Raw genomic sequence first — 27,871 nt, 5'->3', positions numbered from 1 at the left:
CACAATCTTAGACTGCAAAACCAGACCTCTGCATAGAGAAAAATGGCATCCTCTTGTCTTCAGGTTCCTGTCCTAAGATCCTCTACAGAAAAGGACAAACTCCTTTCATAAACCAATTATTTCAGAAGCCAGTATATATGGCAATTTATTAAAATGGGAAAACCCTGACATTGACAATAATCTGTTTCTACCTCTGAACCACCTGCCTTGGAATTTCAGTCTAGTACAGAAATTAGAAAACAGAAAAAGCAAGAATCCTGCTTTTAAAATACAATCATCAGTTTGACACAAACATCTACAAAAATCACTCAGCCCTATCGAAAGCTATTCACGCATTCTCAAATCCTCAGTCACTATGATATTGAACAATTTCATCAGTGTAGAACATAGGTGAGGGACAAGCTATCAAGAATGAGCAAATGCATATAAATAGAATTTTGCAGTTGGCTGTGGGTATCAAAAGCTTAGAAGTGTCTATAAATACTGACAGACACAGGGTAGATACACAGTGCACTGTCAAAATTCTACACAATAAAGGGAGTGGAGGAGTTCTAACTAAGACACTGGAATTTTCCATAAACTGAGATATTTGCTTCAAGATAATAATTACTGCTCAAGAGACAGACTTGTTTACAAACATCCACTTCAGGAATTCAACCCATAAGCTTTATAGTGAACTGCATGCAACTTAACCTATCAATGTCAGTCGATGAAAGACCTGAGATGACCTCTTTAGAACCTGTAATTACAAGAAGGCATGGTATGTTAAGCCTAAGGTTTACACAGTAAACCCTTCCCAATATTAAAGTGCCAAGCTGAGAAATTATTGTCAGTGCGCCTCAGAGGTTCTTCACCATGCCTCTTCAGCAAGAAGACTGGCACAAAGTCAGGCAGTGTACTACCAGGGGCTGCCATTATGAGTTTAAAAAAAAAACTCATGAAATCTGAAGCTACGTTAATTTCTTTAATGAGAGAAATGTGGTTACAGATTGAAGATAAATTAAATATTATTTATTCACATTATTTCAAAGAAACATTCTGCATGTGTTTTGGTTCTCACGTCAACTCCTGACCTACAAGACACATTTCCTAACAAAGAAAGCCTAAAACCAGTGATCTTTCAAACACTCTGTACCTCAATCAGTCCCAATTTAATTTTTTTTATCTGCAAAAACTGCAGTATGTACAAACAACTTTGAACCAAAAGCAGTTACCAGGAACTTCTTTTCAATTTAGTTCAGAAAGTGAGCCAATTACATTAGGGGTTATGCAACAATGACAGAAAATACAGCTTAAAGCTACTTTCTTGCCTACACATAAATTAGGTTTTGAATGTGCCAAAGAAAATTTGTATCACCAACTACTATTAAAAAAAAAAAAGTGGACAGGCAGTGCCGAGATTGGCGCCAGAAAAAAAAAACTTTTTACTATACTTAGAAAGCAAGCATGCTTGATATGTACATAACTGCCAGAGAGAGCTGTGAATCCTTGCATTCCCACAATTTCATTTTCCCTCCATACTTTTCAGAGCAATACTTAAGAGGAATACTAACTCTTCTTCCCTCCTTCCCAAAGAGCAGAGGACTTACACTCTGTTCCTACCCTACTGACTTACTGTACCACTAAGTGTTTTCTCATATTACCAATTCTTATTTGCCTAACTTGACTGTTATGTTTTAACTGCTGTACATGACACGTATTATAAAATCTGCTATCATAAATCTGATTGTACACAGTATTTCAAGATGCAGGCAGACAAAATTTTCTCCTAATCAGCCACAGAATTTGCATGATCGCAATCATATTCTGCCACCCACATACACTTGGTTGCGGAGTCCATCATAAGGTTACTCTCTAAAAGTATCAGACAGGGTTGCAGGTTCCTTAGTTCCTACAGTGCATGAAATTACTCCCAGGAGGTACATTAATGCAAATTGCATTAAACTACATACAATTGAACTACAGCTGACAGAACTAGTTTTCTTAACTATCATGTTATTTGGGCAGATGCTCATTTAAAATTGCATTATAAATAACATATCTAATTCAGATTTAGATTATTCTGGGGAGTTAGTATTTTTGCTGAAAATGCAATGAATTAGTTGACTAGTGCTCATTCTGCATTCAAACACTGATTTCAGTTTCTTATTGGGACCACAAGTCTTTGAGAAATTACAAAAAAAATACCATTGGGCCTACTCAAATTCGCTGTCTATTCAACGCAACAAAACTGCCTGCCAGAAGAAAAGTAGATCTATGGATAGCAACTGGACTAAGCCTAGCATTATTTATACCATTAATTTAGATTTAAGTGAAAGGATCTGCTCTTAAAATTGCAGCTTCTAAATGCAAAAACCTCCTTACAGGTTTACACTATCACAATACAAACAGAAATATTTACTTGGCATGCTAAAAGCCTATTTCCAGAGATTCCTTTTCAGAAAGGACTAAAATATGATGGGGAGTCACCAGAGATGGGAATACAAGCAGGAACGGGACACAGAAGATGTCTGATCCCTACCAATTACAACAGAGGGAAAAATAAAACAGAAGCCCCAAAATAACCAGCTGCTCTTACCAAAGTTTATGTTAGATAAGGCAACACCCAATCATAGAATCACGGAATAGTTAGGGTTGGAAAAGACCTTAAGATCATCTACTTCCAACCCTCCTGCCATGGGCAGGGACACCTCACACTAAACCATGCCACCCAAGGCCTCACCCAGCCTGGCCTTGAACACTGCCAGGGATGGAGCATTCACAACCTCCCTGGGCAACTCATTCCAGTACCTCACCGCCCTAACAGTAATGAATTTCTTCCTTATATCCAAGGAGCAACTCTGAAGGACTCTTTGAAATGACAGGCAATAAACTCCAGGTCACTAAAAGAAGTTACTACATCTTAGGCAGGAAAGAGATATATGTTACAATTTTAAAACTCAGGGAAAACCTGAGGAAAAGTAAATACTCAAGAAATACACAAGTAATAAAAAAACACAACACATAGGAGTTTACAACTTCTCCATAATTTCAGTTATTTTACACACAAAAAAACGGAGTAAAAAACAACTTATTTTTAAGATGGTTTTAAAGCCCAGAATGTTCACAAAGACCAATATTTAAAAGTGTAGAACAAGAAGGGATTGACTTTAAAATGCTTCAGCACTCTGTGTCACAGTGGTCTTGTAAAATAGGCATCTGCAATTCCTAGACACTGAAGATGGTTCGGCTAGCTATTTTTTTCTCCATAATTTCCATTCCCAGCATTTTTGCTACTCAGTAGAAAAGTTAGTAATACAATTAATGTACTAAAAGAATGTCACTTGGAAATGTGCTTATTCTTATATGTAAGACAAGACCAGTTACATCGTGACATTCACTCTGCAAGAAACATACACTATTTGTGCTGAAAAATGTTACAAATCTGGTAGTACTGAAAGGAACCTGACCCCCACAACTGTGGTAATAACCTGATGTGTAGATTTGCCTTCTTTACATAGAAGAGCATGGTTCTATCCAGATTTGACTCTGGATGGTCAGAAAATGCCAGATAAATCTATATAAATCCTGATGATGCATGGAACTTGGAAGATACTGACTTCACAAAGAAGCAGCAATTATTCTATAAACTATGATTCTTCTCACTCAAATTTATATTTGCAGTGAAGCCTACCACATTCTTGATCTATACAGATATATATTATGTATTAACCAAAAACATTGAAAAGATTCTAGTTTGAATCCTGTAAACTTCTGAAAGGCTGTTTCAGGTGCCATAATTGTTGCCATTCATATGTGGTTCAAAAGGTTAAGAAGTAATCACTGTTTCCCCTTCTGCTTAAATGAAGACTGAGAGTTAACCTCTTCTGAAGACTTGCAAATTCATCTTGAAATCTATGCCACTATGATTTGCCTTTTCAATTCAACCGTATATGTACATATAGTTCATTTTCTGAATGAAATCTGGCTTTTTCAGTCCTGTCAACCCCACATTTTTACATTGCTTTGTGCCTGCACCTTTGTAGTACAACTGCAATATATGCAAACAAGACATTTACTCAACCTGCAGTAGATACAAAGGCAGGCTTCAAACTAGGCCCCCAGAAATGAAGGCTAAATAACATGCTAGAAATGTCACCTGTTTTTGATAGCTGTCTTTTAGAAACAATGACTAACAGCAATATAACCTGCAAATATCTGCGTATTACAAGAAAACTGGAGTCTTACTACTTTCATTTTTGGTATTTCAAAATAGGTATGAACTACCACAGACGTACACTGAGGTATCAAGGAAGCTTTAAGCCCTTCTATGTTTGACTAATGTAAAAATGCCAAATCACAGGACACAGCAGCAGGAATGCACTTCAAAAGTTGACAATTAATTTTTTTAACAGGAGGGATAAAAAGAAAAAGGCTATATATATAACAAAGAATTATTTCCTCTTTTATTTTGTTTTTTCCCTTTTTAAATTAAAAAGTAAAAAGTACTAAGACCTATTTGCCTGTACTACATGATAGGAAGAGACTTCAGGGACAGCTATTAACATAAAAATTTTCATAATCCATAGGGCACTGTATCTCTACAATGATCTGAGCTCTTTCTGACACCTAAAGTAATATGCAGATACACCCCATATATTAAGTAATAGGGAAATATCACCTATTTGGGATACTTGGGAAATACTTAAAAAAACAAGCCATGCCTTCCAGCATTTCCACACAAACAACTTCTCTTAGTGAGAACTTCAGTTTTTGCTTTCCCTCCAGATATAATTTAAACTAAGTAATTGAATATTCAATTGAATTGAATATTGAATTGAATATCCTTTAAACTGTTTTCTCCTCAGCAGAAGTTTTGGCCATGCACAGAAAAAATAAGTTTCATTCCTAAATTCTATAGCTTTTCCAGGATTTATTTCTTGCTTTAATACTTATTATAGGAAAGATGACCTATGGGCCTTCTGTACTGTAAATGGGCCACTATGTCTGAGTTGATGCACCGAATAAGTCTTTATAAATAGTAGACAAGATAACTATATAAAACACTATACAAGGTCCTAACAATTTGAAAATAACTGTATTAGGTATTAAAACACAAAAAAGGAAAAAGACTAAAGGTAAAAATTTCAGTATGATTGCTGTGTGATCTGGACAGTGTTAGCATCAGGTATGTATATTCCCTGCATCCTGCTAAGTGCCCACCTGCAAATAAGAGATGCCATTGTAGTAGTTGTAAAACATTACACGTGGCAGTCTCACATTCATAAAAATCCAAAGCCATCTTTTTAACAAACAGCAGACATTCCACAAGTCAACAAAATTGCTCTCCAAGGATACCACTAGAGCAGTCCACAGTTCCAACAGTTTCACATAAATCCTTTGTTAATCGAAAATCCTGTGAAGACTTGTTTTGGAAAGGAAATGTAACTGCATGTCAATTACACTCTTCCTTCAAATATAGCCATTCTAAATTACTTAATCATCCTCCACTATAAATATTTCTAATACTTGTTATCATCCACTTTATTTTACTCTTCATTCAAGTTAAGAGTTCTCTATACCTGTATTTCTCATTATTCTGGGTAGACCATAAACAACTTTTTTTTTGGGTGACATGGTTTAGTGTGAGGTGTCCCTATCCATGACGGGGGGGGGGGGGGGGGGGGGGGGGGGAGGGGGAGGGGGGTTGGAACTAGATGATGTTAAGATCCATTCCAACCTTAACTATTCTATGATTCCAACTTTTTCAAGAAGATAACATTCACATGGCAGATACAAAGAAAACCTGCTATTGTACTCCCCAGTGACATTGACAATGTCAAATATAGTGTTAGTACTGCTGTTAGCTCCCCTTCCGAATTTGGAAATACTTCATATATTCTAACACTGATAGGAACGATATTACACTTGTGCTTCTTTATAAAAGCAAATTGGAAATTTTTTGCAACTGCCAACAAAAGAGTCATGTGGGAAGGTAGCCACCACTTTAACTGTGTAAGCAATCTAGGTTCTCAAAGAATAGAATGTAGAGGAATTTTTACACTACCTTTATTTTTTAGCCTGGTAGAATAGCCAAATTCTAAGTGGAGCGACTACAATGTACTTATTCTCTCTGAAAATAAGCAGGAAATGGCTTTGTTCCATTCTGAATAAATGAGTATTACTGGTATGTCCTGTTAAACCTCTGCAAAAATCTAAAAGTATCTCAAAATAATTCTAAAAGTTGGAATAAGGCTACACTATCATTTTGGAAATATGCCCAAGGCTACACTATAATTTGAAATGCCCAAGGCTGTACTTGTTTCAGGGGCATAATTATAATATGATCATGAATTCCTTTGGTACTACAGAGACAAACAGATCTCCATTCCAAAGAAGAATTGACTGTAACTAAGTTCCAGGCAGAAGATATGGCCTTGCAAATCCATCTGGCAAATTCTTCTGACAACCACCTCTATTCTTCACCTGTTACTTTAAGTGAGGAAAAGTGCCACAAGATGCTAGCATTCAATCAAGTTCTGCTGAAGATTTTCAGCACAAATTCTAAAGCCATGTAAGATAAAATTACCAATGAATACACACCTTACTAATGCTTTTAATAGGTGTGATCCATTATATAGAAAAATGCTTCTGTCCTACATTTAAAGCTTTCCACCCACCAATCCTAATAACATAACTGCTTTGGCTTGTCTCCTGTCCCCATCCGGACAGATTTTATTTTACTTGCACAAACACCAGATACACTCCCAGTGCATATTGCCAGGGCAAAAAAGCTGGCAAAGACTCTGCTATATCCAACCTCTACATTTACCACATGAAATATTCCCCTTATTAAGAATCTGCCCTCTGCAAAATGAACAGTTTAATCTTTTAAGATTCCTCTGCCTGGAAACAAAAATACTTTCCTCAAGTTTTCCAGAAAGGCATGCTTTTGGGGACAGAAACTAAACCTGAAAAGTTTCAGGCTACAGGAGAAACTCTGCTTCCTCACTCCTCCTCTCAGCTTATGACCATGTAAAAAACTGGCACTGAACTCCAACCAGGTTCTTCCATCATTAGAATATAAAGCACTATAGAAAAGCACTTATCACAACTCACTTAGAACTTGTCACTTAGAACAGAACACTATAAGAAGAAAATATCAAAGGGAATTGTTACCAGATTTACCTGTTTTCCCTAAAATATACTTCATATAGCAGTATTCCTTACACTAATACAAAACAGACACTGCAAAATGTTTGCATAAGCACTTACAACCATATTATGCCTTGTTAAGAATCACCACTTCGGCATGAATGGAGGCAAATTACACTAAATGAACAAGTACTAATAGAGAATTTAGTTAAAGACAGAAAAATGCTTTAGAACAGCTACCACAAAACTGGAGTATATCAAATGAACTTGCATAAATTCAAAGAAAAAAGTTACTCAATTTAGAATTCATGTATGTACCACCATATGGTACCTCCACCTCACCTCAAAAATGGATAGTCAGTTTATATCACATATAAATGTAAATTACAGAAATGTACAATAGTAAAAATGTAGCAGTGCTGACCCAAAACATTCAGCCATTAAACACTGGTATTCATCTTCCTATAAAAAGCACCAATAAGGTATGAAAAACTCCCATCAAAGATAATAACCACCAGCTACTCTTTCATTCTGATGATTACACAGTAAAATACCCAATGTGAGCTGGGTATTCTTGGGCCAACTCAAAAGATGCTAACCTCATAGTAAGCAATTTTGACAAATATCCCTACTGTCTTTCACAAGAAAGCAAAAACAACTGAACAAGCAATGGTGGAAAAGAATGTTCCTATAATAAAAAACACATCAAAAGTCAGGCTTGAGAGACAGTGGCAAACTGCCAGGGCAAAGCCAGTATTTTGATGCATTTTATCTGTTATACAAAGTTCATAAGAATTCAAGGAAAATGTTTCCTTTAAGGTCAAAAATACAGACACTTGTGCTTTAAAAAAGTTACTTCAGCAGCAAAATATGATAACAAAAGAGAGACAGTCTCACAGCACATCTGGAAACAAAAGAATTATTCAAGGGAGCTTTCCGTTTCTCCTCTCCCTGTTCTGCCCCCCACACGTACCAACCACAGCCTGATGTACAAGCAAGAAAAAACGGAATCACAAGAGTTCTCGTAACAGCAACACCTGCTTTCCTTGGGGCTCACAGGATCATACTATGATCACCAATCGATCAACAGGAAATCAGAAAAGCACAGCTGCTTCCTGATTCCCTTTACAGGAAAGAAAACAACCGAGTTCATAAGCAGCAGTAAGGGGAGGCTCCAGACCCCGAAGGCCTCTGGCATCCATGCTGACACAAAATCTTCCCAGTTATAAATTAACTGTTTAGACTGAAAACCCACAAGTCTCGTATTTCTGCTGCTCTGCTTATTCTCAACCAAATCTATTCTAGACTGTTTTGTAACTATTGTCTTATGTTCAGACAAGCTTAAATCATACCAGTCTGCAAGTTACCTTTCTGTCTGAAACTTTACATTGCGGTCTTTTAACTCCAGTTTCCAGGAAGTCCATTTTATCAAGCTAGTTACAGCATTATTCAAACATTTATAAATAAAAACAATAATACCAAAATCTTCCTAGAAATTAAACTAGTCAACCAGCAAACAACGTGACTACTGATAAAGACATTTAGAAGTAAAAATCAGCTAGTTCCACACATCATTTTTCCTTTGGCATTCCAGAGAAGCTGGCACAGAAGAAGCAGAAAAGAAGCAGTAACTTCAATATGACATGATTCACAGCAACTGAAATCTACTAAGTCTATGACACCTTCAGGAATATGGACTTATTCCACAGTGCCATGACACCTAGCAGCTAAGCAAATGCCTGATACACCTTTATATTAAGTCTTAACTTAAGGCTTACAACATTCTCAAGGAAAGTTTGGGATTTAACCGCAGTTGATTCCCTAAGACACAAGTCACGTGTGGGGTACAGATGAAATTACAGGAGATGCAGTGCTAATATGTACAGTGTGATAACTAAAAAAAAAATCCATAGCCAACAGTGAATCAGGCAGATCAAAGTAACAAAAAAACCAAAGCATCATTTACCTCCTGGAAAACACAAAAACAAACAAAAAGCTGTGATCATACAAGTAAGGCTCACTCTGAAAATCAGTTATGCTATTGCTTATGAAGTTTCTTTCACTCATCTTAAGTAAGCACTCTAAACTTATGTTTAAATTATACAAGATGCAATTATTAAGAGCTTTTCTGAAAAACAAACTAACTGAACATCTAGTCAAAACTGAAATGGAATTTAAAAGAAACACTTGAAACAACTGGGAATTTGGGGTTTAGTATTAGGTCCATATTTGTGCAACTGGACATGAGAGGTTTTTTCTACTACCAGCAGTTCACAGTTGCATTTGCAAGGCTGTTTTTACAGGACTTTTGTCATTGTTGCTACAAAATTGCATGGAACCCTCCATATAAAATCAACTGCGACAAAATATTCAATCCAGGAAGTCTTGAAAAATGAACATGAAACCATTAAACTTGCAACTAAATAGATTTGGCAACCAAGTAACTGCAATACGCAAGTTAGGTTCTTAGGGGGTTTCTTGCTTTTTAACACAGATAGAGAAAGGCAATCTATATTCGCCCAAACTGATCTGGCAAATTCTTAGATTTGTTTAAAAAAAAATAAAAAAAAAAAAAACCAAAAGGAAAAGCCTTCACCACAGTTTTGGCAGTATGGTTCTTTCTAAATTCAAACCCATCTCCTCTTTCTTGCAATAAAAAAAATAAAAAATCTACACATGCACTAGTAAACAAGCTATAAAAATTATATATTTTTATATAATCATTTCATAATGTGAAAACAAAATATGTACTAATTGATTATGAATTTCCCTTGAGACTCACATGTATGCATTTTTTTAAATCCTGGTATTTTTAAATGAAAGTAATTATTTTTATTTATAGAATAATCATTAGGGTTAAAAAAAAACCCAAACACATACACACACAAAATGCATTTCAAACAAGTCATGCTTGAACTCCAAATTCAATCATAAAGGAAAGAACAGACTTAAAAATTTGAATTTACTCAAAGTGTTAAGACATTAAAGAGAAAAAACATACTTACATTATCTTCCTCCTCTGTATCATCATCATTATCATCATCGCTATCCTTGAACCCAGGCGGAAGTGGTGGCCCAATGAAGTCATCATCTTCATCATCAGTATCTCCCGCTGGACCTTGAGCAGAGGTCAGGGATTGCTTGAAAGGCGGAGTTATTTCATCATCTGAACTATTTTCACTTTCACTCCAGACTTTCCCTCTGCATGGAGAATTTTTAGAAATTACTACTTTGAGAACATCAGCAATTTCACAACAATTTTCAGCAAAAATGTGGAGCACAGTTGTGAATTCATGAACACTGAATTAGCAGCAAGACAAATTAGTTTTGATTGAGTGTACACACACCAACATCTTTCAGCATAAACAAAGCCTTAAAAAATAAATTAAAAAAAAACATACCATAGTGACAGACAATTCAAAAAACTGGACAAAATAAAAAAAAAGTTAGATGGATTGTAAAAACAATAGTATCATGCCACTAGTATGGATTTCAATATTGCTTAGAAGCCAACAGAAGCCAACATTGTTACATCACATTTTCCAGATTCTGCTTCAGGTTGTATCCTGTGCAGGTGCTCTGCACCTCTTTTGGCTCATGAAATTCAAACAGTGACCACCCAGGCCCGCAACCAGAATGAGACACAAAGCATGGCACCTGCTTTATGATGCTGGTAGAGAATAACAGGGAATCAGGCACTTTCAACCAAATACTTGACACTCTCACAAATCTAGATTCTAAAAGTCACCTCAAATTATCATTTTACTGTTGTCCAAATCAGTTGTGTGAACAGGGTTTTTTGGCATTGGACGATTTCTGAAAAGTTGAGCTCTTTAGGCTGCCCTCATTCAGTTTATTTGAAATAAATGCTCTCCCCCTGCTGGTAGTTATCGACGATGTCGTATTCTAACTGCCAGAAGGTGGTAAGCAGATCCTATCATTACATTGGTGTCACTGTACCATTACAATGGTAAAATCAGATGTTCCTTTCAGCTTCAGCAAGATAAGCAAAACTGCAATTGCAAAAATTGGTTTGGGAGCTTATATTTTAGGAGCACGTATGAGAGTTATTAAGTGAGCTGAACACAAAAGGTATGTTAAAGGAAACAGAAAAAGACTACTGAAGTATTGGGTTTTTTGTTTTGTTTTTTGTTTGTTTGTTTACAGTTTTGGTTATCATTTAAAACCTATAAGAAAAATACACAACTCCAAGAACATAAAAAAGGATAAAGAAAATATGTGTAACTGTGACAGAGAATGTAGCTCCAAACTGTGCCCCAAACCTGCTGTAGACCAAGCAGGTAGTAGATTACTAAGCAAATATTTGCATTGGACAAGCAACTGAAATTCTATTTTAGGAAGAAATCAAAACAAACTAAACCCAACATGAATTTGGTCCTCAGATATTACAAAGATGAGAAGGGTCTGCATGTATCAAAGCTTGTCTAATTTTTCCAACTGTATTTACCAGCCTATGAAAAGATAATACCCCTACATACAAACTTTGTTTTGCATGCTAAGAGACATTTAAAGACCATGATCAGGATATGATTAGCTAAAAAATCTAATTCAGCTAAAACAGCTTCTCTTATTATGCAATAATGGGACAATCAATATCCTTATACCAATAGGAAGCTTTTCCAGCACACGAGGAATGGGTTGGGACCTTTAAAGTTCTTCAAGTTAGCTATCCCCAAATATAACAATTTTACAAAACTATGTGAAAGTGTTATGTTTTAACAGTCAGTATGTATTCCCAGCCTAGCAAACCCAAAAAGCCAAACTATTTTGGAATGGAACTAAATATACGTTGTAGCTGCCAGTGAGAAGAATGGGTACAACATTCTATGAAGCCTTTCCTAATCCTGCAGTCCCAGATTTCCAGATCTTTCTACAGACACAAAGAATAATACATAATACACAAAGGATAAATGTTAGTTTCTAATTACCTATCCTTACAAATTCCCGCATTTGCTAAGAAGGATAAATCATCAACCATTTCAATATTTTGAGAGGCAGTGTAATCACTCTGAATGTGAAATAGCTAGAATTGCAGTGCTATTTCTCACCAAACTTTAAGCTTGGCAAGAACATCCAAGTGCTACAGCTACCGGCAATCTCTGTCCTGAGTGGAAGTCAAACATCCAATGCAGCCAGACCAAAAGCCCACCACCCTTCTGACAGCAGCCAGGAGTGGTACTGACAGAAAGGACAAAACAAGTGGTATTTCCTGTAAGTTTCAGCCTTACTCTACCAGAGGTTATAAAGAAATAGGAAACAATTTGCCAGCCCATTTCTCTGGATTTAGAGAAATGAACGGAACTAATTTTTGTTTCCTTCATTACTTCCTCAGAAAGTGAAACAAACTGCAGGGAGAGAAAAAAAACAAGCTACATTAGAGCATGGGTGGCACACAGGGAAAATAAAAAACTTTCTGAGACTTGCACAAGTATGGGGGAATATTCCCCCCACATATTCACTCTCTTTACATCATCCACTCTATTTCTTGTTTTTCTCTTTTTATATACTAGCAGATGCTTTCAAACATTACTATTATTATACTTATGCATAAATATTAAATACTGTACCTATTGTAAACATTTCTCTACAGTGAAATAGCTCAAAAGCAAAAAGAATCAACTGCTGTTCTCTGCATCTTTTCAGGGTGCCCAACCCCTTTTTAACAATTAAAAGATTACCGTAAGGGCTACTATGGTACCTGAAAGTACTTGGAAGTTTAAAGAAAGTAATAATCAGAAAAGCTATGCCATTTTTAGAGAATAGAACAAGCTACATAAATTATTAGATAAATAACTGAATTTAACATTATAAAAAAAACTTATATTCTACATTATAAAGGACTAAAAGTCCTATATTTCAGAGTAGTCAGTTGTAGGATTATACCTCTGAATTAAGGCTGAGTCACAATGTCTCCTTCACCAGCTTTATGCTTTCACCACCAAGTACCGAGCTACCTATCGTATTTTACAAGGAAATATAAAACTTCCAGGAAAACCAAAAAACCCCAGAAAGGAAAAAAAAAAAAACACAAAACAAACAAACAAAGAAACAAAAAAAAACACCAGCACAGTATCAACAGAATTCCAGTGAGCAACTAGAACCTAGCTAGTAACTCAGAATACAGAAAGGTTTTTGCTATCTTCCCTTAGACAATGTCCCTGGAGTTCTCTTATGTCAAGGCCATGAGTGAAACAAACTGACTAGGGAAAGGTTCTGTATCACTTGACTGATTTCCGTCTCACCAATTGTTGTAATTGATCTTTATACTGAAATCACACATATACAATAGGCAATCACATTACATCTAAATTCTTGTGAGCCTTCATTATTTCACCAGAGGATACCTGAGGTTATCAAAAGCAAATGAGAGCAAAGAATCTTTTTCCCTTATGCACAAGACATAACACAGGTTCTCCAGGGTGGTATACTCTGTAGGGCAGTATATTGTGTGATCACTTATTTACGCAAGTCCATGGTTTATCTGCATTTTCCATAAAGCAACAGGCAAAAAGGTAAATTTTGCCACAGAATTTTTTTCACAATCTGAAACACTACAAGTTTGTCTATAATAACAGACCACATGTAGAGTCTAGGAGCCCATAAAATGCATGCATACAAGCTACCAAAGTCTTATATTTAAGGCTATTAGGCTTCCATAGATGCAGAAACCTAAACACCTAAAAATCTGCAGTACACTGATCTCCATAATCCCTGCCACAAAACAGAGTGCTCCCTGTTACCTTCAGCTACTTTAATCTCCCAGCATTTCAGAATCCAAACTGTCCAATCAAAACTGCTGTCCAAACAGCACTTACAGTTTGTCAATAAAACACAAATGTTGGCAAGTTTGAAAGTAAGTTTCAGACGGATGTCAAAACAGAACTCCCTCAACCCCATTACTATTCTGTTCATTGTGAATACAGAGGCACCTCACCTATTAGTTTCTTATTCAGTAGTCATGAATAAGTGTATCTGTATCTGCAGGTGGGAAAAATATCCAATTACCTTTGGGTTGATGTGGTTCCAGTGCCTTTTGCATCGGACGCTGAAGTTGATGAACTGGTGCATAAACTTCTAAGATCTTTTTCAGCCTGTTCTTCCTCCTTTCTTTCACGAGCCTCTGTATACAGAAAGATACATGACAAATAATCAAGACTTGTAGAAACTAGAGGACACTAAAGGAATTTTCTTCACTTTATGACCTATATGAAATATTCGAAAAGGTAACAGCAAATAAGATTTCACATGAAAGCACTACTTTCCCATATAAACTCAATTTCCATTGATACTGCAATGATCACCTAAAAAAACTAAGTGTCACAGGGGAAATGAGAACACCTTCCAGTTGCTAGTTTATACACACTACCATACAAACTGATCATATAAAGATACCAGAGTGGATTTCTTCATGAAAAAGTGCTTTGTTGACTAACTGCATAAACTGCAACACTAGAGAGCAGATTAAGTGCAATCTAGTAGGGCAGAAGTTGCTCAGCCATGACAGTATCACACAAAAAAAACCAAACCAAAACAAAACCCACACACTCTTCACAAACTGCCCAAGCAGAATGAGAAAGCATGAACATTTGTATTTGCAAAGGCACTTCCAGTGTCTCTCAAGGACCTTCTTTCGAATGATGCTTGATTTAATATGGGCAACAAAAGAAACCAGTATCTCTACCTCCCACTCTTAAACCACTACCTTGAAAATTTATCTGCTCCTGGCACTGCAGAAGATATAGACAAATTTGTGGCCTGCTATATAGCCTGCTGTTTGGTATAAGTTATATATTTTTAATTTGTTATTCTATTTTCTCTAGATTAAAGGTGTCCATACCACCTTCCCTTGCGAAACAAATACACAGCTAAGTTAAAAAAGAAAAGAAAAATTGACCTTCTTCCTGTATCTGTAATGCACTGTGCCTCACAAGAGGAACGTTGCACATACAAACTGCTCTTACACACTCAGATAACACATGTAAATTAATAATACTATTATCTACAAACACCCAAGTTGTTTAAGCCCTTTCTTGGAGACATTCAGGGCCAGCCTGGATGTGGTTCAGGTCAACACAACCTAGATTAAGATATGCCTTCTCACTGCAGGGGGTTGTACAAGATGACCTTTGAAGGCTCCTTCCAACCCAAACTATTCCATGGTTCTACAGTTGCACTTCTTCCTTGAGAAAAAAACTGCATTTCTTTTTTGCTCTTTAGACAGCCAGTCTGAGACACTTTAAACATCATCCCAAACGAAAACCACAGAACATGTTTTAAAATGAACTAGCTGACTACACTTGCATAACTTACCCAGAACCTTCCTGCTCCTCTCCACCGCAGTTCTTCTTGTTTGCTCAAACATGGCTTCGAGATCGAAAGTCCGAGCTTTCTTCCCTAAAAACGAAGAAGAAAGCGGTTAGAACACAGACTCACTGTTGCCAGCTGCGGGACAACAGGGTGACAGGCACGGCCGCTTTGTTCCCCACTCCAATCATAACCTCTCCCGGGACCCCTCCAAGGCCCGCCAGCCCCAGCAGCCGCACCCCGCGTGCCTTAACCGCGTCCCCGGCACCCTCCCGACCCGCAACGAAAGCAACGCACCGAAACCAGAGAAGCCCATGGTGGCCGCCAACTCCGGGTCGGGTCCCCCTCGCATCTCTGTATCTGCAAGGAGAGAGAAAAGACCACAGAGAGGGTCAGCCAGGGGCGCGGGCTGGGCTCCGCCAGGCCCTTCCCGTACCGCTACGCACCTCCTTCCATCGCCGGCTCCTTGCTGCGACTGCTCCGGAACCACAACAGAGCCAACAGGAAGCGGTCAGGAAGGCTCTTCCGCCCAGCAGCTCGCGACGCTGCTGGGCGGGGCTGCAGGGAGATCGCCGGAGTGAGACAAGGTGGCACAATAGAATAAAATGTTATCAGTTCTAATGAATGTTAAGTTGATGGCTTTGTAAGGCAAAATGACCTCGGTGCTTGAAGGTAATTCACACAGTTTTAGGAGCTTAGGAGCTTAGTACAAAAAGTGTAAGAAAAGCAAAATAGAGAAACAGGACCTGGGAATGGGGAGTATCTGGAACTAGCAGATGCCCAGGGTGGGCAATGTTAAACTAACTGATAAGCAGAAGGACAGGATAATTGCTATGTTTGTGATGTTAATGAACCCATTAAGATGGTGTAAACATCTACTGAGGAGTATCCGGGACTAGCAGATGTCCAGGATGGGCACAATTAAACTAACTGAAAAGCAGGACAGGATGATTGCTGTGTCTCTAATGTTTATTAAGCTGGTGCTTCAAAGACTGCCAGAAGTAATGAAGATTGTTGAGAGAAGTAAACGACCCTCAAAGACCACCATCACATTTTTATATGCATGCAGGAAACTCTGTGGAAAATGGTGTAACTCATATGTAGCTTCATGAATATGTATGTATGCCCAGTGACTATATAAGGGTGGCCTGTTTAGCAATGGGATGATACTCGATAGGAGGAGCTATCCCACTCATCTCCCAGTGCTGCAAAAAAGAATACCTGCTTGTCAACTTGAAACTCTGCTGGTGAGTTTGTTCCTGGAGTTTTCTCCAAATCAATAGAAATGCAGGATATTTCAAGCTGTAAGATCAAGATCCACGAGGACCATCGAATGTATTCCTTGCTCCTCGCAGGGCCACCTCAACTGAACAACATGACTAAGATTGTCATCCAGGCACTCTTTGAAATCTACAGGATTGGTGCTATGACCCCCTGCTCCAGGGACTACCTTCTCAATGAAGAACCTTTTCCTAATGTGCTACCTGAACTTCCCTTACACAGTTTCATTTTATTTCCTGTTGTCACTAATGGAGTGATGCACGTCATGCGTAAAAGCAGCAATATGTGAAGCTGTGGCTGCCACATCCCTGGTAGTGTTCAAGGCCAGGTTGGACAGGGATTTGAGTAACCCTGTCTAGTGCAAGGTGTCCTTGCCCATAGCAGGGGGTTAGAACTAGATAAGCTTTAAGGTCACCTCTAACCCAAACCATTCTATGATTCTATGAATATTGATGTAAAACTGGGATTTAACAAAGCTTGTTAGTAAATGTGACAGTGCTTTAACGAGATTTGATGGCAAGATATACTTGATTGTTCACTGCATAGAGGACAGGGTAAGACAAAACTGTCAGGACACCCTCTCACTAGTCATGAGCCTCAGAAAGGGCCCTCTTGCTTTCCAAACTCCCCGGAGAGCAGTCTACATGTGGCTGGATCCAGACTGTGAATGGCATGTTTACATCTAAAGGATAATAAATGTACAATCAATCCTTCAGCTAAGATTTACAAAGTTTAGCAGGCTGTTAATCCCTCACCAAGAATCTGTTGACACAAGGAATCTCTCAGCCTCAAAGAGTAACCTTGAGAGGTGTCTACCCAAAGGGAGATCCTGCATGCAACCTGCTGCATGCAGCAAAGCCTCACAGGCCCTGGGCTGTCAGCTATGGAGTAAGATAATTGACTCATGTTTACATACCATCTTCAGAAACTTGTGCTGAGTCAGACCTTGGCTGGGATTATGACTTGAGGGTGGAAGCTATCATGACACATTATCACCACCATGATGGTTTTCACCTGAGTAGGGGTTAGGACATAAAGGTCAGGTTGGGAGTGGTGGGATCACACTGCTACACCTGTTGGCAGTCACCAGAGAGAGTTCAGAGCCTTCCCCTCTGCTGCACCCAGCCCTCATGAGGAAGGTATAGATTCCCTGCTGACACACTGCTGACATGTATTCAACTTGCCATCAACCCAGATTTCCTTCCACAGGGCTTTCTCCAGCTTCTCATTCCCCAGTCTGTGTTTGTCACTGGGATTATCATGTTCCAGGTAGAGATCTGGCATTTCCTGTTAAATTTTACATGGTTGGTGACTGCCCAGCTCTCCAGTCGATCCAGATATCTCTGTAAGGCCTCCCTACACTTGAAAGAGTCCACAGCTTCTCCTAGTTTAGTATCAGCAAACGTACTTAATAAGCATGTATTTTTTTACCTAGATCATAGAATCATTAATCATTTATGAAAACATTAAAGAGCCCTAAAATTGAGTCCTGAGGAAACTCCACTGGCGACTGGCTCCAAGCTTCTCAGTCTTGGGGAGATACAAGGAGCATTTCCAGCTTTCCCATGCAAACCCTGTGGGGTTTGGGGCTTAATTTCAGGTTCCCTATTTGGAAAGCTGCATGGGGGTGTGAGAGAATGAACTGAAATCAGACTCCATCATCCATTGCCTGAAAGATTGGTATGAGAAGCTGGGGTGTAATTCCACCAATCCATTATCACAGAGAACATAGAATCATAGAATAGTTAGGGTTGGAAAGAACCTCAAGATTATCTACTTCCAACCCCCCTGCCATGGGCAGGGACACCTCACACTAAACCATACCACCCAAGGCTTCATCCAACCTGACCTTGAACACTGCCAGGGATGGAGCATTCACAACCTCCCTGGACAACCCATTCCAGGGCCTTACCACCCTTATAGTAAAGAATTTCTTCCTTATATCCAGTCTAAACCTCTGCTGTTTAAAGTTTCAACCGGTTACCCCTTACCCTGTCACTGCAGTCCCTAATGAATAGTCCCTCACCAGCATCCCTGTAGGCCCCCTTCAAATACTGGAAGGCTGCTCTGAGGTCTCCACGCTGCCTTCTCCAGGCTGAACAGCCCCAACTTTATCAGCCTATCTTCATACAGGAGGTGCTCCAGGCCCCTTATCCTCGTGGCCTCCTCTGGACTTGTTCTAAAAGTTCCATGTCCTTTTTATGTTGAGGACACCAGAAACTCACACAATACTCCAAGTGGGGTCACACAAGAGCAGAGTAGAGGGGCAGGATCACCTCCTTCGACCTGCTGGTCACACTTCTTTTGATGCAGCCCAGAATACTGTTGGATTTCTGGGCTGTAAGCACACACTGATAGCTTCATTTTCTCATCAACCAACACCCCCAAGTCTTTCTCTGCAGGGCTGCTCTGAGTCTCTTCTCTGCCCAACCTGCAGCTGTGCCTGGGATTGCTCCGACCCAGGTGTAGGACCTTGCATTTCTCATGGTTAAACTTAATGAGGTTGGCATCAGCCCACCTCACAAGCGTGTCAAGGGCCCACTGGATGGCATTCCTTACCTCCAGCATATCAACCGAACCACACAGCTTGGTGTCATCGGCAAACTTGCTGAGGGCGCACTCTATTCCATTGTCCATGTCACTGACAAAGATGTTAAACAAGACCAGTCCAACAGCGTTCCCTGAGGGACACCACTCGTTACTGGTCTCCAGCCGGACATTGAACCATTGACCCCAACTCTTTGCATGCGGCCATCCAGCCAGTTCTTTATCTGCCAAGTGGTCCACCTATCAAATTGATGTCTCTCCAATTTAGATACAAGGATGTCGTGTGGGACAATGTCAAACTCTTTGCACAAGTCCAGGTAGATGACATCAACTGCTCTACCCCTGTCCATCAGTTCTGTAGCCCCGTCATAGAAGGGCACCAAATTGGTCGGGCAGAATTTCCCCCTAGTGAAGCCATGCTGGTTGTCACCAATCACCTTGTTGTCTTTCATGTGCCTTAGGTATATATATATATAGTATATAAGGAGTTAATGCTTTGCAATAAATGGCTTTTTGTCTGATCATATTGATCTCTTACTGAGTCCTTTCTGCGGCAGCAACCCCCCCTTCCTGCCTGCCAGGCCTGACTTTTCTAAAGAGCCTGTAACCTTCCATTTCAAAACTCCAGTCATCGGAGTCATCCCATCATGTTTCTGTGATGCCTATTATGTCATACAGCCATAGACATCTATACACTGCTAATTCCTCTTGGTTGTTCCCCATGCTATAGGCGTTTGTATAGAGGCATCTGAGCCGAGCTCAAAATGAAGCTGGCTGATTGGCTGGAGCGGCTGGAATATCTCTACATTGCTCTCAGCATTAATTATAAGTGCTGGGAACTGACTGGGTGTGTTGGGGTGGAATGATGCCCCCCCCATCCCTCCCAACGCATCTAGTTTAAAGCTTCCTTGACCAGTCTGGCAAGCCTCCCAGCAAAACCGTTCTTCCCCTTCTTTGTCAGATCAGCTTCACCAGCTCCAGTAGACCTGGCCTCCTAAATTGAGTCCAGTGTTCTAGATACCCAAACCCTTGATGAGTGGGAAGTATTGAGATAAGACTACAATGTCTATTGCCTTGGAGAAGGGTGTGAGAAACTGAATCGGGACTCTGTGGACCATTGTCTCAGAGAGACCTCCTTTGTGTCTTAATTTTATTCTTGGGATCATGAAGGAAATGGGTCTGACACTGGGGTTTTCTCCAGTTGGACACTGACAGGAGGTTGGAATTTCCTTTCTCATGCCAGGTGCTTCTCCCATAGCCAAATCTTTCTAGAACAGGTGCTAGACCAATCCACTAGCAGAGTCAGTGCAGTCAGGGCAGCAAACATGATTTACAAACCACACCCACTCCCTGAAATGCAAGTTTTAACCAGCCCTGATACTTCTATGACATTTGGGAATGCTTGTGCTGTCCAGAGCATTTACTGTCAGCTACAGTTCCATTGATGTGTCATCCCAGATTATGGAAAAACAGCTGCCATACCAGGTCAGGGCAGTGCAAAGGTAACTTTTAACTCTGCTTGCACAGCTTAGCTCCACAGGCACTGTACTCAGAATCAGAACCAATTACATTTAAGAAGACCTTTAGATCATCAAGTCCAGCCATTACCCCAAAAACTGCCAAGTCCACCACTAAATCATGTTACTAAGATTTCTGAACACTTCCAGGGATGGTGATTCCACCACTGCCCTGGGCAGACTGTTCCAATGCCTGAGCACCCTCTCTAAAGAAATTTTTTGTACTATCCAGAGTAAACCTCCGCTGGTGCAGCTTGAGGCTATTTCTTTGGAACTTGGAGGAAGAGGACAGACCCCCACGTCACTACAACCTCCTTTCAGGTAGTTGTAGAATGGGATAAGGCTCCCCCTGAGCCTTCTTTTCTCCAGACTAAACCCCTCCAGGTCCCTCAGCCATTCCTCATGAAGAATGGGGTTGATTGAAGAGCCGGATTGTAAATTAGTAACTTCAAGGACATTAGGCTTTGTTAGCAACTACAGAGATAAGGAAATGGCAAGATAAGCTTTGGGCAAGAATTGGCCAGAACCAGCCAGGTGGTTACTGACATGACAAGAATCCTAAAATGAAGTGATGAAGGCATGGTACAATGTTTTATGATGTAATGTATAAGTAACTGTCATGCTTTAAACCCAGCGGGCAACCCAGAACCACTCAGATGCTAGCTCACTCCCCCCTTCCTCCCCCCGCTCTCAGAGGGATGGGGAGGAGAATCGAAAGAATGTAACTCCCATAGGTTGAGAGAACAGTCCAGTAACTAAGGTATAACAGAAAACCACTACTGCTACCACCAATAATAATAATAAGGGAAATAACAAGGGAAGAGAATACAACTGCTCACCACCCGCTGACCCATGCCCAGCCCGACCGAGCAGTGATCTAGCCCTTCCAGGTAACTGCCCACAGTTTATATACTGGACATGACATGCTGTGGTATGGAATACGTCTTTGTCTAGTTTGGGTCAGGTGTCCTGTCTCTGCTTCCTCCTGGCTTCCCTCCTCCCTGGTAGAGCATGAGACTTGGAAAGTCCTTGTGGAATAAACATTACTGAGCACCCACAAAAAAACATCAGTGTTATCATCATTGTTCCCAGGCTGAAAGTCAAAACCACAGCACTGCACCAGCTACTAAGAAGGAGGAAAATGACTGCTACTGCTGAACCCAGGACAATAACTCAATGAATATATATGTAATCTAATGAATGTGTATGTTTAGGGATAATATAATCACAGCCTGGTTGATGTTCGAGAGAGACACGCTAGGAGGCGCTATCCCCCGTGTCTTCCGGCGCCACAATAAGGAATACCTGCTTGTCAACTTAAAGCTTTGTTGGCGGGATCCTGGAGATTTCTCCGAACCACTCCTCACACTTGTGCTCCAGACCCTTCATCAGCTATGTTGCCTTTCTCTGGACCAGTTCAAGCACCTCAATGTCTCTTTTGTAGTGAGGGGCCCAGAACTGAACATGTGTGCCTTTGAAGGCCTGTCCCCTCAGTGGTTTTAGCTGACATCACTACACTTAAAATCAGCGCATGTTCGAGTAGGTTTAATATATGCAGTTTCGCCACAATACCACAGCATGCTCGCGGTGTAAAGTATCTCTGGCTAGGCTGTCTCAGCGCTCCCGCAAGAGCAGCAGTGACGGCCGGGCAGACAAGAAGCTACACAAAGCTGATGGGATACGTTTCCCGTCCGTCTCCTTGGGGCCGTCCCGTGCATCTGAGGCCCGTCACGACAGCCGGTGCTGATCCCCAGGGATGGAGGCCAGACACGGGACCCCCCCACGGGTCAGCGCAGCCACGAGGTGGCAGCCCCGCCACAATGCCCGCCGGCGGAAGTAGCCGTCGGCGCAGTAAAAGTACGTCATGCGCGCGGGGGCTGCCGGGATTTGGCGGGCGGCGGAGCAGCAGGTGGGCAGCTCGTGCCTTGTCGCTGCGCGCGGAACACGGGCCCTTGTCCCGGCGGTGCGGCCGCAGCCATCGCCATGCCCACAGCCATGATCCCCGCGGCTCCCACCGCTCAGGAGGCACTGGAGATCGCTGGCCGCATCATCGATCGGCAGATCCAAGATGATCGCTGCTACCCGGACCTGTCTGAACTACTGGCCGTGCCGGCGCCTGGTGAGGAGCGCTCGGCTGCCTGTTGCCTCCGGCACTCGGGCCCCGACACCTCCTGCAGGGCGGCCTTGGCCGGCGCTGCCCGGCCGGCCGCGCGGCAATCTCTGTCTCCTGGGGGGCTACCGACAGCCCTGGCAGAACCCGGGACCAGCAGTCGCGGGCCCTGCGTTCTCCGGCAGCGCGTCAGGGCTGAGCCCGCGGCTCCTGAGACTTGAAGGGTGGAGGGAAGAGCGTGTAGTGAGCTCTTTGGTGCGGGGTGGAAGGGGTGGGTGCGAGATATCTTCGTGGCAGGGGCGTGCGCTGTAGGAGCAGTGTGTTTGGGTTGGCTCCGCAGTCCCATTTCCCTACAGAAAGTGAATAAAATAGCCCTTATTTTCTTTTATGTCTGTTCTGAAGACTACTCAGAATGTTCTTAGGGTCACTAAATGCCCAGCACCATCCTTAAATCAAAGGAACCTCAAAAACTCTGAAGCTTCCTTAACTGGCTTTAATTTTTCTATAGCTGTATGTCACATGCAGTTAGTGTAAGGTATCTCTCTCAAGCATTGGTTTTCTTTCCTTTAAAACATGCCAGTATTTCCTACTTCATTGGTGCCTACTGTCTGGCAAGGTGGGCTCTGAAGAGCTGCTCCAAAGCTGTATGTAACCTAATGAATAAAGATGTAGGAATGCCAGGTTGCAACAAAAAGTATCTGCTTACTGTTATGATACAATGTGATGTGAATGGCCAAAGAGTAACTGCCCTGGCAGCCTCATGGGTATGCATCAAATAAAGTGATGGGCATATACGGGTATTTTAAATTGTACTGGGAGTACAGATTAGCTCTTAGGTGAAGGAATTTGCCTTGTTGATATGCATATTTAATGTCTGGCCATAGGAATGCCTTGGGCAACATAATTTAGATTGAGGCATCCCAGCCATGGCAGGGGGGTTGCAACTGGTCCTTTCTAGCCCTAACCATTTTATGATTCTATGATTGACAGTAAAAAGGAGGTAAAGAGTAGTCTGGGATCCAGATGAGTTACTGTAAGAGTTTGTTTGCAAATCTGTTTGCTCGTGTCTGATTTGAGATACAGGTTTGTTGTTGAGGGACCTGTTCCTACAGAAGCCTTGGTTCACACATATCTTGTGAAAAGTGGTATTTACGTGCTTAAAGTCACTTCAGATCAAGGCTTTTCTCTTAATTTTTGGTTTTTTTTAATAGTCTGAAGGCCTGTCCTATTTACCTGGAGCAAATTGGGAAATATGATTACTCTAATTTGGATTTCACAGATTGAGGAGCAGTTGGGTTAAGACAGAGAATATAATTTTTTTGGGGGGGGGAGGTGGTGAGTAATTTTTCATTCTTTATAAGAATCCTGGTCTTTTTACTGTTATTACTTGCAGGTAGCCCTACTGTTTCTGGAATGTCAGATATGGATTATCCTTTGCAAGGACCAGGTTTGCTGTCAATACCTAATCTTCCAGAAATCAGCTCAGTCCGCAGAGTCCCACTTCCCCCAGAGCTAGTGGAGCAGTTTGGACGTATCCTTGTGAAAAAGACTGTGTTAGATTGCCTAAGTGATAATGTTAGAATCAACCTTTTTTTCCCAGCATTTTCTCTCATGGTGTTTCTGTCAGAGTCCCATAATGAACTTTGATATTGTTCACTTTCCCTTTTTAACACTCTTAAGTGGTAACAAGATCCATTTTCATAGGGTTGCTGGTGGAACTAGTTCCTGCATGAAGAACTTCTAATGATTATGATAAACAGTGTGTGTACTACTGTATATAAAGTAATACTATTTCTTTTCTAAATGCTCCAAAGGGGATTTTGCTTTTGCTAGCCAAAATGCATTTAGCCCTTACATCTGCAGAACTTCAGATATGCAGTGCAATTGCATGATGGGAGTATTTCCAGAAATTAGTAGAGCTTGGCTGACTATTGACAGTGACATCTTTATGTGGAACTATGAAGATGGGTATGTAAAGAACGCATTTTTGGTGGGCATATGGTGTTATTGGTATTATCATGGAATTAAGTGACTGCGGTAAGGAGAGATTGTTTACTGGTAGCTCAGAGGTGTGGCAGTCAGTTACATGATCTTGATTTCTTTTAGGTTTTACTAAAAGTTTAAATAATAAGGCTTTAAGGATTTTTAAAGAGTTAGTAATATTGCTGCCAAATCATCTTGAGGTGAAAAAAAGGGATTTGCTTAGGGTTAGACATAGCTAACCCTAAACTTACTGCTGTATTTATGCTGTTACTTTGCTTGTTCAAAAAAAAAAAAGGTAGAAAAAAATTACACTAATTGCCTAAATTTTCTAAGTAGATTTAGTAAGTACTCTGATGCATGTACGGTTGCTGATAATTTCCACAATCGTAAGTAATATAGCAGTAGTACTTAGAAGTATTGTGATTGAAGCTCTCCTGCCTAGCTTATTTTAAAGATGTATAAAACTAAAAATAACTTGATTATATTTTCAAGTGGCAGTGATATGTTTCTAATTTGCAGGTTTTCTTCTTTCCTTGCCTATGTAGTAAGAATTCTTTTAGTAAGAATTGCTTTCTACATATTATCGCATTTCCTGATTAAAGTTCAGATTGTGGCTCACATAGCTCTTATCCATACATTTACATTGCGTCACAGTGTATTAAATACATTCCATAAATAAAACAACACTGCATGCTGTTACTCAAAAAATGCTGGAAAGTAGGTTAGGAATTCATGATTTAGGTAATTTCAGTGGGGGAGAATCCTGTAAGTTTCTCCATCTTGATGTGAATCCATATTGCAGATGAAGCACTGCATAATTCAGAGTATGAATTAACGAAATCAAAAAATCCAAAACAATGCAGCTGGGCATCAGGTTTGACACTCACCTGTAGGCACTCCAGGCAGCTCAAATGATTGCCTATATAGTTTTGTTGTGAAACTTCTCTGTCATGCTATTCTTCTAGACCTTTCACTCAAAGCAAAAGAGGTAGATGGTTTCAGAGTGTTAATTATTGTTTAAATATACAGAATCTGATTTAATTTATGTGATACTGTACAATAAGTTTTATGCAAGTTGGTTTGTTTACTTTTCTTGTTTGTTGGCAGGGGAGATCTGGCTTATTTTGATGGACTTAGTGAAACTATTCTTGCAGTGGGTCTTGTAAAGCCAAAGGGAGGTAAGAAGTACATGACAGTTACTGGAATTAGGCAGTTACTGAACCTTGTGTCTATGCTTTATGTATATATATTTATATATATATAAATATGTAAAAATCTGCTTTGTGTGTACATATCTAAACACATGACACATGAGTTTGTTTTGGGTTTAAAAACAGGAAATTAATTACAAGCCAAAAATTATACATAGTTTCTCAATCATTTATGCTGATAACTTGCTTTTTTTCTACATCATACTATAATATTGTGTTGTTTATAAATTTACATGTTCAAGTGATAATTTCCATGAGATCCTGGGTTTCTAGGTGTTCCAGTTCTTTTGGAAGCTAATGCCCACATAACATTGAAGTCAAAGCTGAATTGGCAATAGGGACTGTGTTTAAAAGAAGTATGTTTATTAGAAAAATGTAATTTTAAAGATCCTTTATTTCATGAACTGGAAGCTGAGCCAATGACTGAAACTCCTTCCTGATTCTAGAGTTTCACAGATCATTCTGTCTTGAGTATAATGTATTTCCTCTAATCAGACTGTGTGTCTTTTCTCATGGACACATTGGACATGACATTTGATCTGAGAGGCTGACTGCAAACCAATATTTTGTTTACTCTTTTTTAGGTATCTTCCAACCACACGTACGACACTTACTTGTTCTGGCTACCCCTGTGGATATTGTGATTTTAGGGCTCAGTTGTGCTAATATACAAGGAGGTAATTCTCTCTTCTTCCTGTTATCTTCGCATCTCAACTATCAATGCAGTTGTGCATTAACAAATATACATGATTTTTTTATTAGCAACCATTTAAAAATAATAATAATAAAAAGAAAATGACCATGTGTGAAGCACCTTGCTAATTTTTAGGTCGTGTTATGGACAGGGGGAAGTAGTTTCTATGGGGTGTGCACTTGATAAAACTTGGACTCCCATAGGAGCATTGAATTGCATTATTCACCTGTTTAACATAAAAAGAGCTTTTAAAAACAGGCGCTCCTGTTAATGAAACAACATTTTGGAAAAACAGAGAAAAGATGGAGTATGAATCTTTGAGCTGGTGAATGCAGTTCATTAAGCTGGTTGGCATTTGTATTCCAACCACAGAAATGAAAACCTGATAAGAAAGACTTTTTTTTATGTCATATATATTTAATAGAGAAAATACAAAATTGTTTGGAGAAAGTAAGAGGATTACAATCTTTTGCTCTGTTTTTATACTATCTTGATGTGAAAGACAAAAAAAAGTAAATACCTGTGGTATGGACTTTTTGAGATTTAGAGAACGTGACAATGTATAGAAATGAAAAACATTGCATTTTCTTATTTGGAAACTTATAAAGAAAATTTGCTGGGTTTTGTGGTTCTTTTTTAAACCAGATTTGTTACTCTGTGGTCCACTTTGGAGAACACCTGTTCCAGAGCGTGTTCAGTATTTATGAAAATTACACTTGTCTGTTTTCTGAAATGTTTCTTATCACAGACCCATAATATTTATTACAGCAACTTAGAATCTTAAAGATAATTTATTTATTCATTTAAGGTGCTGGATCGCTCAATGACAGTATGTCTGGTGGAATGCAGCTGCTACCAGATCCTCTCTATTCACTCCCAACTGACAATACTTGCGTTATGGCAATAACATCCAGTGATAACGGGCGTATCTTTTTGGCTGGAAAAGATGGCTGCTTATATGAAGTAGCGTATCAGGTAACTATTTTTCATTATTTCATGGTTGTGGCATCTAGGCACTAAAAGTTTGAAAACATGTCAGGTTTTCCGTATTTTTTTCTTACATAATTGT

General features: G+C 39.9%; 2 protein-coding genes across 2 annotated transcripts in view; one reads left to right on the top strand and one right to left on the bottom strand.

Moving 5' to 3' along the window:
- WDR70 (WD repeat domain 70) overlaps window positions 1-15,950 on the bottom strand; it is a 104,889-nt gene extending 88,939 nt beyond the window's left edge. The window contains exons 1-5 of the mRNA XM_013129784.3: window positions 15,906-15,950; window positions 15,757-15,819; window positions 15,466-15,549; window positions 14,161-14,275; window positions 10,140-10,335 (exon numbers count right to left, since the gene is read on the bottom strand). Of these exons, the coding sequence (XP_012985238.2) occupies window positions 10,140-10,335; window positions 14,161-14,275; window positions 15,466-15,549; window positions 15,757-15,819; window positions 15,906-15,915 (468 nt within the window). The 5' untranslated portion in view covers window positions 15,916-15,950. The remainder of the gene's footprint in view (window positions 1-10,139; window positions 10,336-14,160; window positions 14,276-15,465; window positions 15,550-15,756; window positions 15,820-15,905) is intronic.
- Window positions 15,951-22,708: 6,758 nt separating this feature from the next.
- Window positions 22,709-27,871, top strand: part of NUP155 (nucleoporin 155) — a 28,639-nt gene continuing 23,476 nt past the window's right edge. The window contains 6 exon segments of the mRNA XM_005151988.3: window positions 22,709-22,923; window positions 24,308-24,445; window positions 24,786-24,882; window positions 26,005-26,075; window positions 26,693-26,785; window positions 27,611-27,777. Of these exon segments, the coding sequence (XP_005152045.3) occupies window positions 22,788-22,923; window positions 24,308-24,445; window positions 24,786-24,882; window positions 26,005-26,075; window positions 26,693-26,785; window positions 27,611-27,777 (702 nt within the window). The 5' untranslated portion in view covers window positions 22,709-22,787.

Source organism: Melopsittacus undulatus, chromosome Z, assembly GCF_012275295.1.
Source record: "Melopsittacus undulatus isolate bMelUnd1 chromosome Z, bMelUnd1.mat.Z, whole genome shotgun sequence".
NCBI classification, from domain to species: domain Eukaryota; kingdom Metazoa; phylum Chordata; class Aves; order Psittaciformes; family Psittaculidae; genus Melopsittacus; species Melopsittacus undulatus.
The sequence above is the reverse complement of the archived record's forward strand: the minus strand, read 5'-3'. Positions and strand labels throughout refer to the sequence as shown.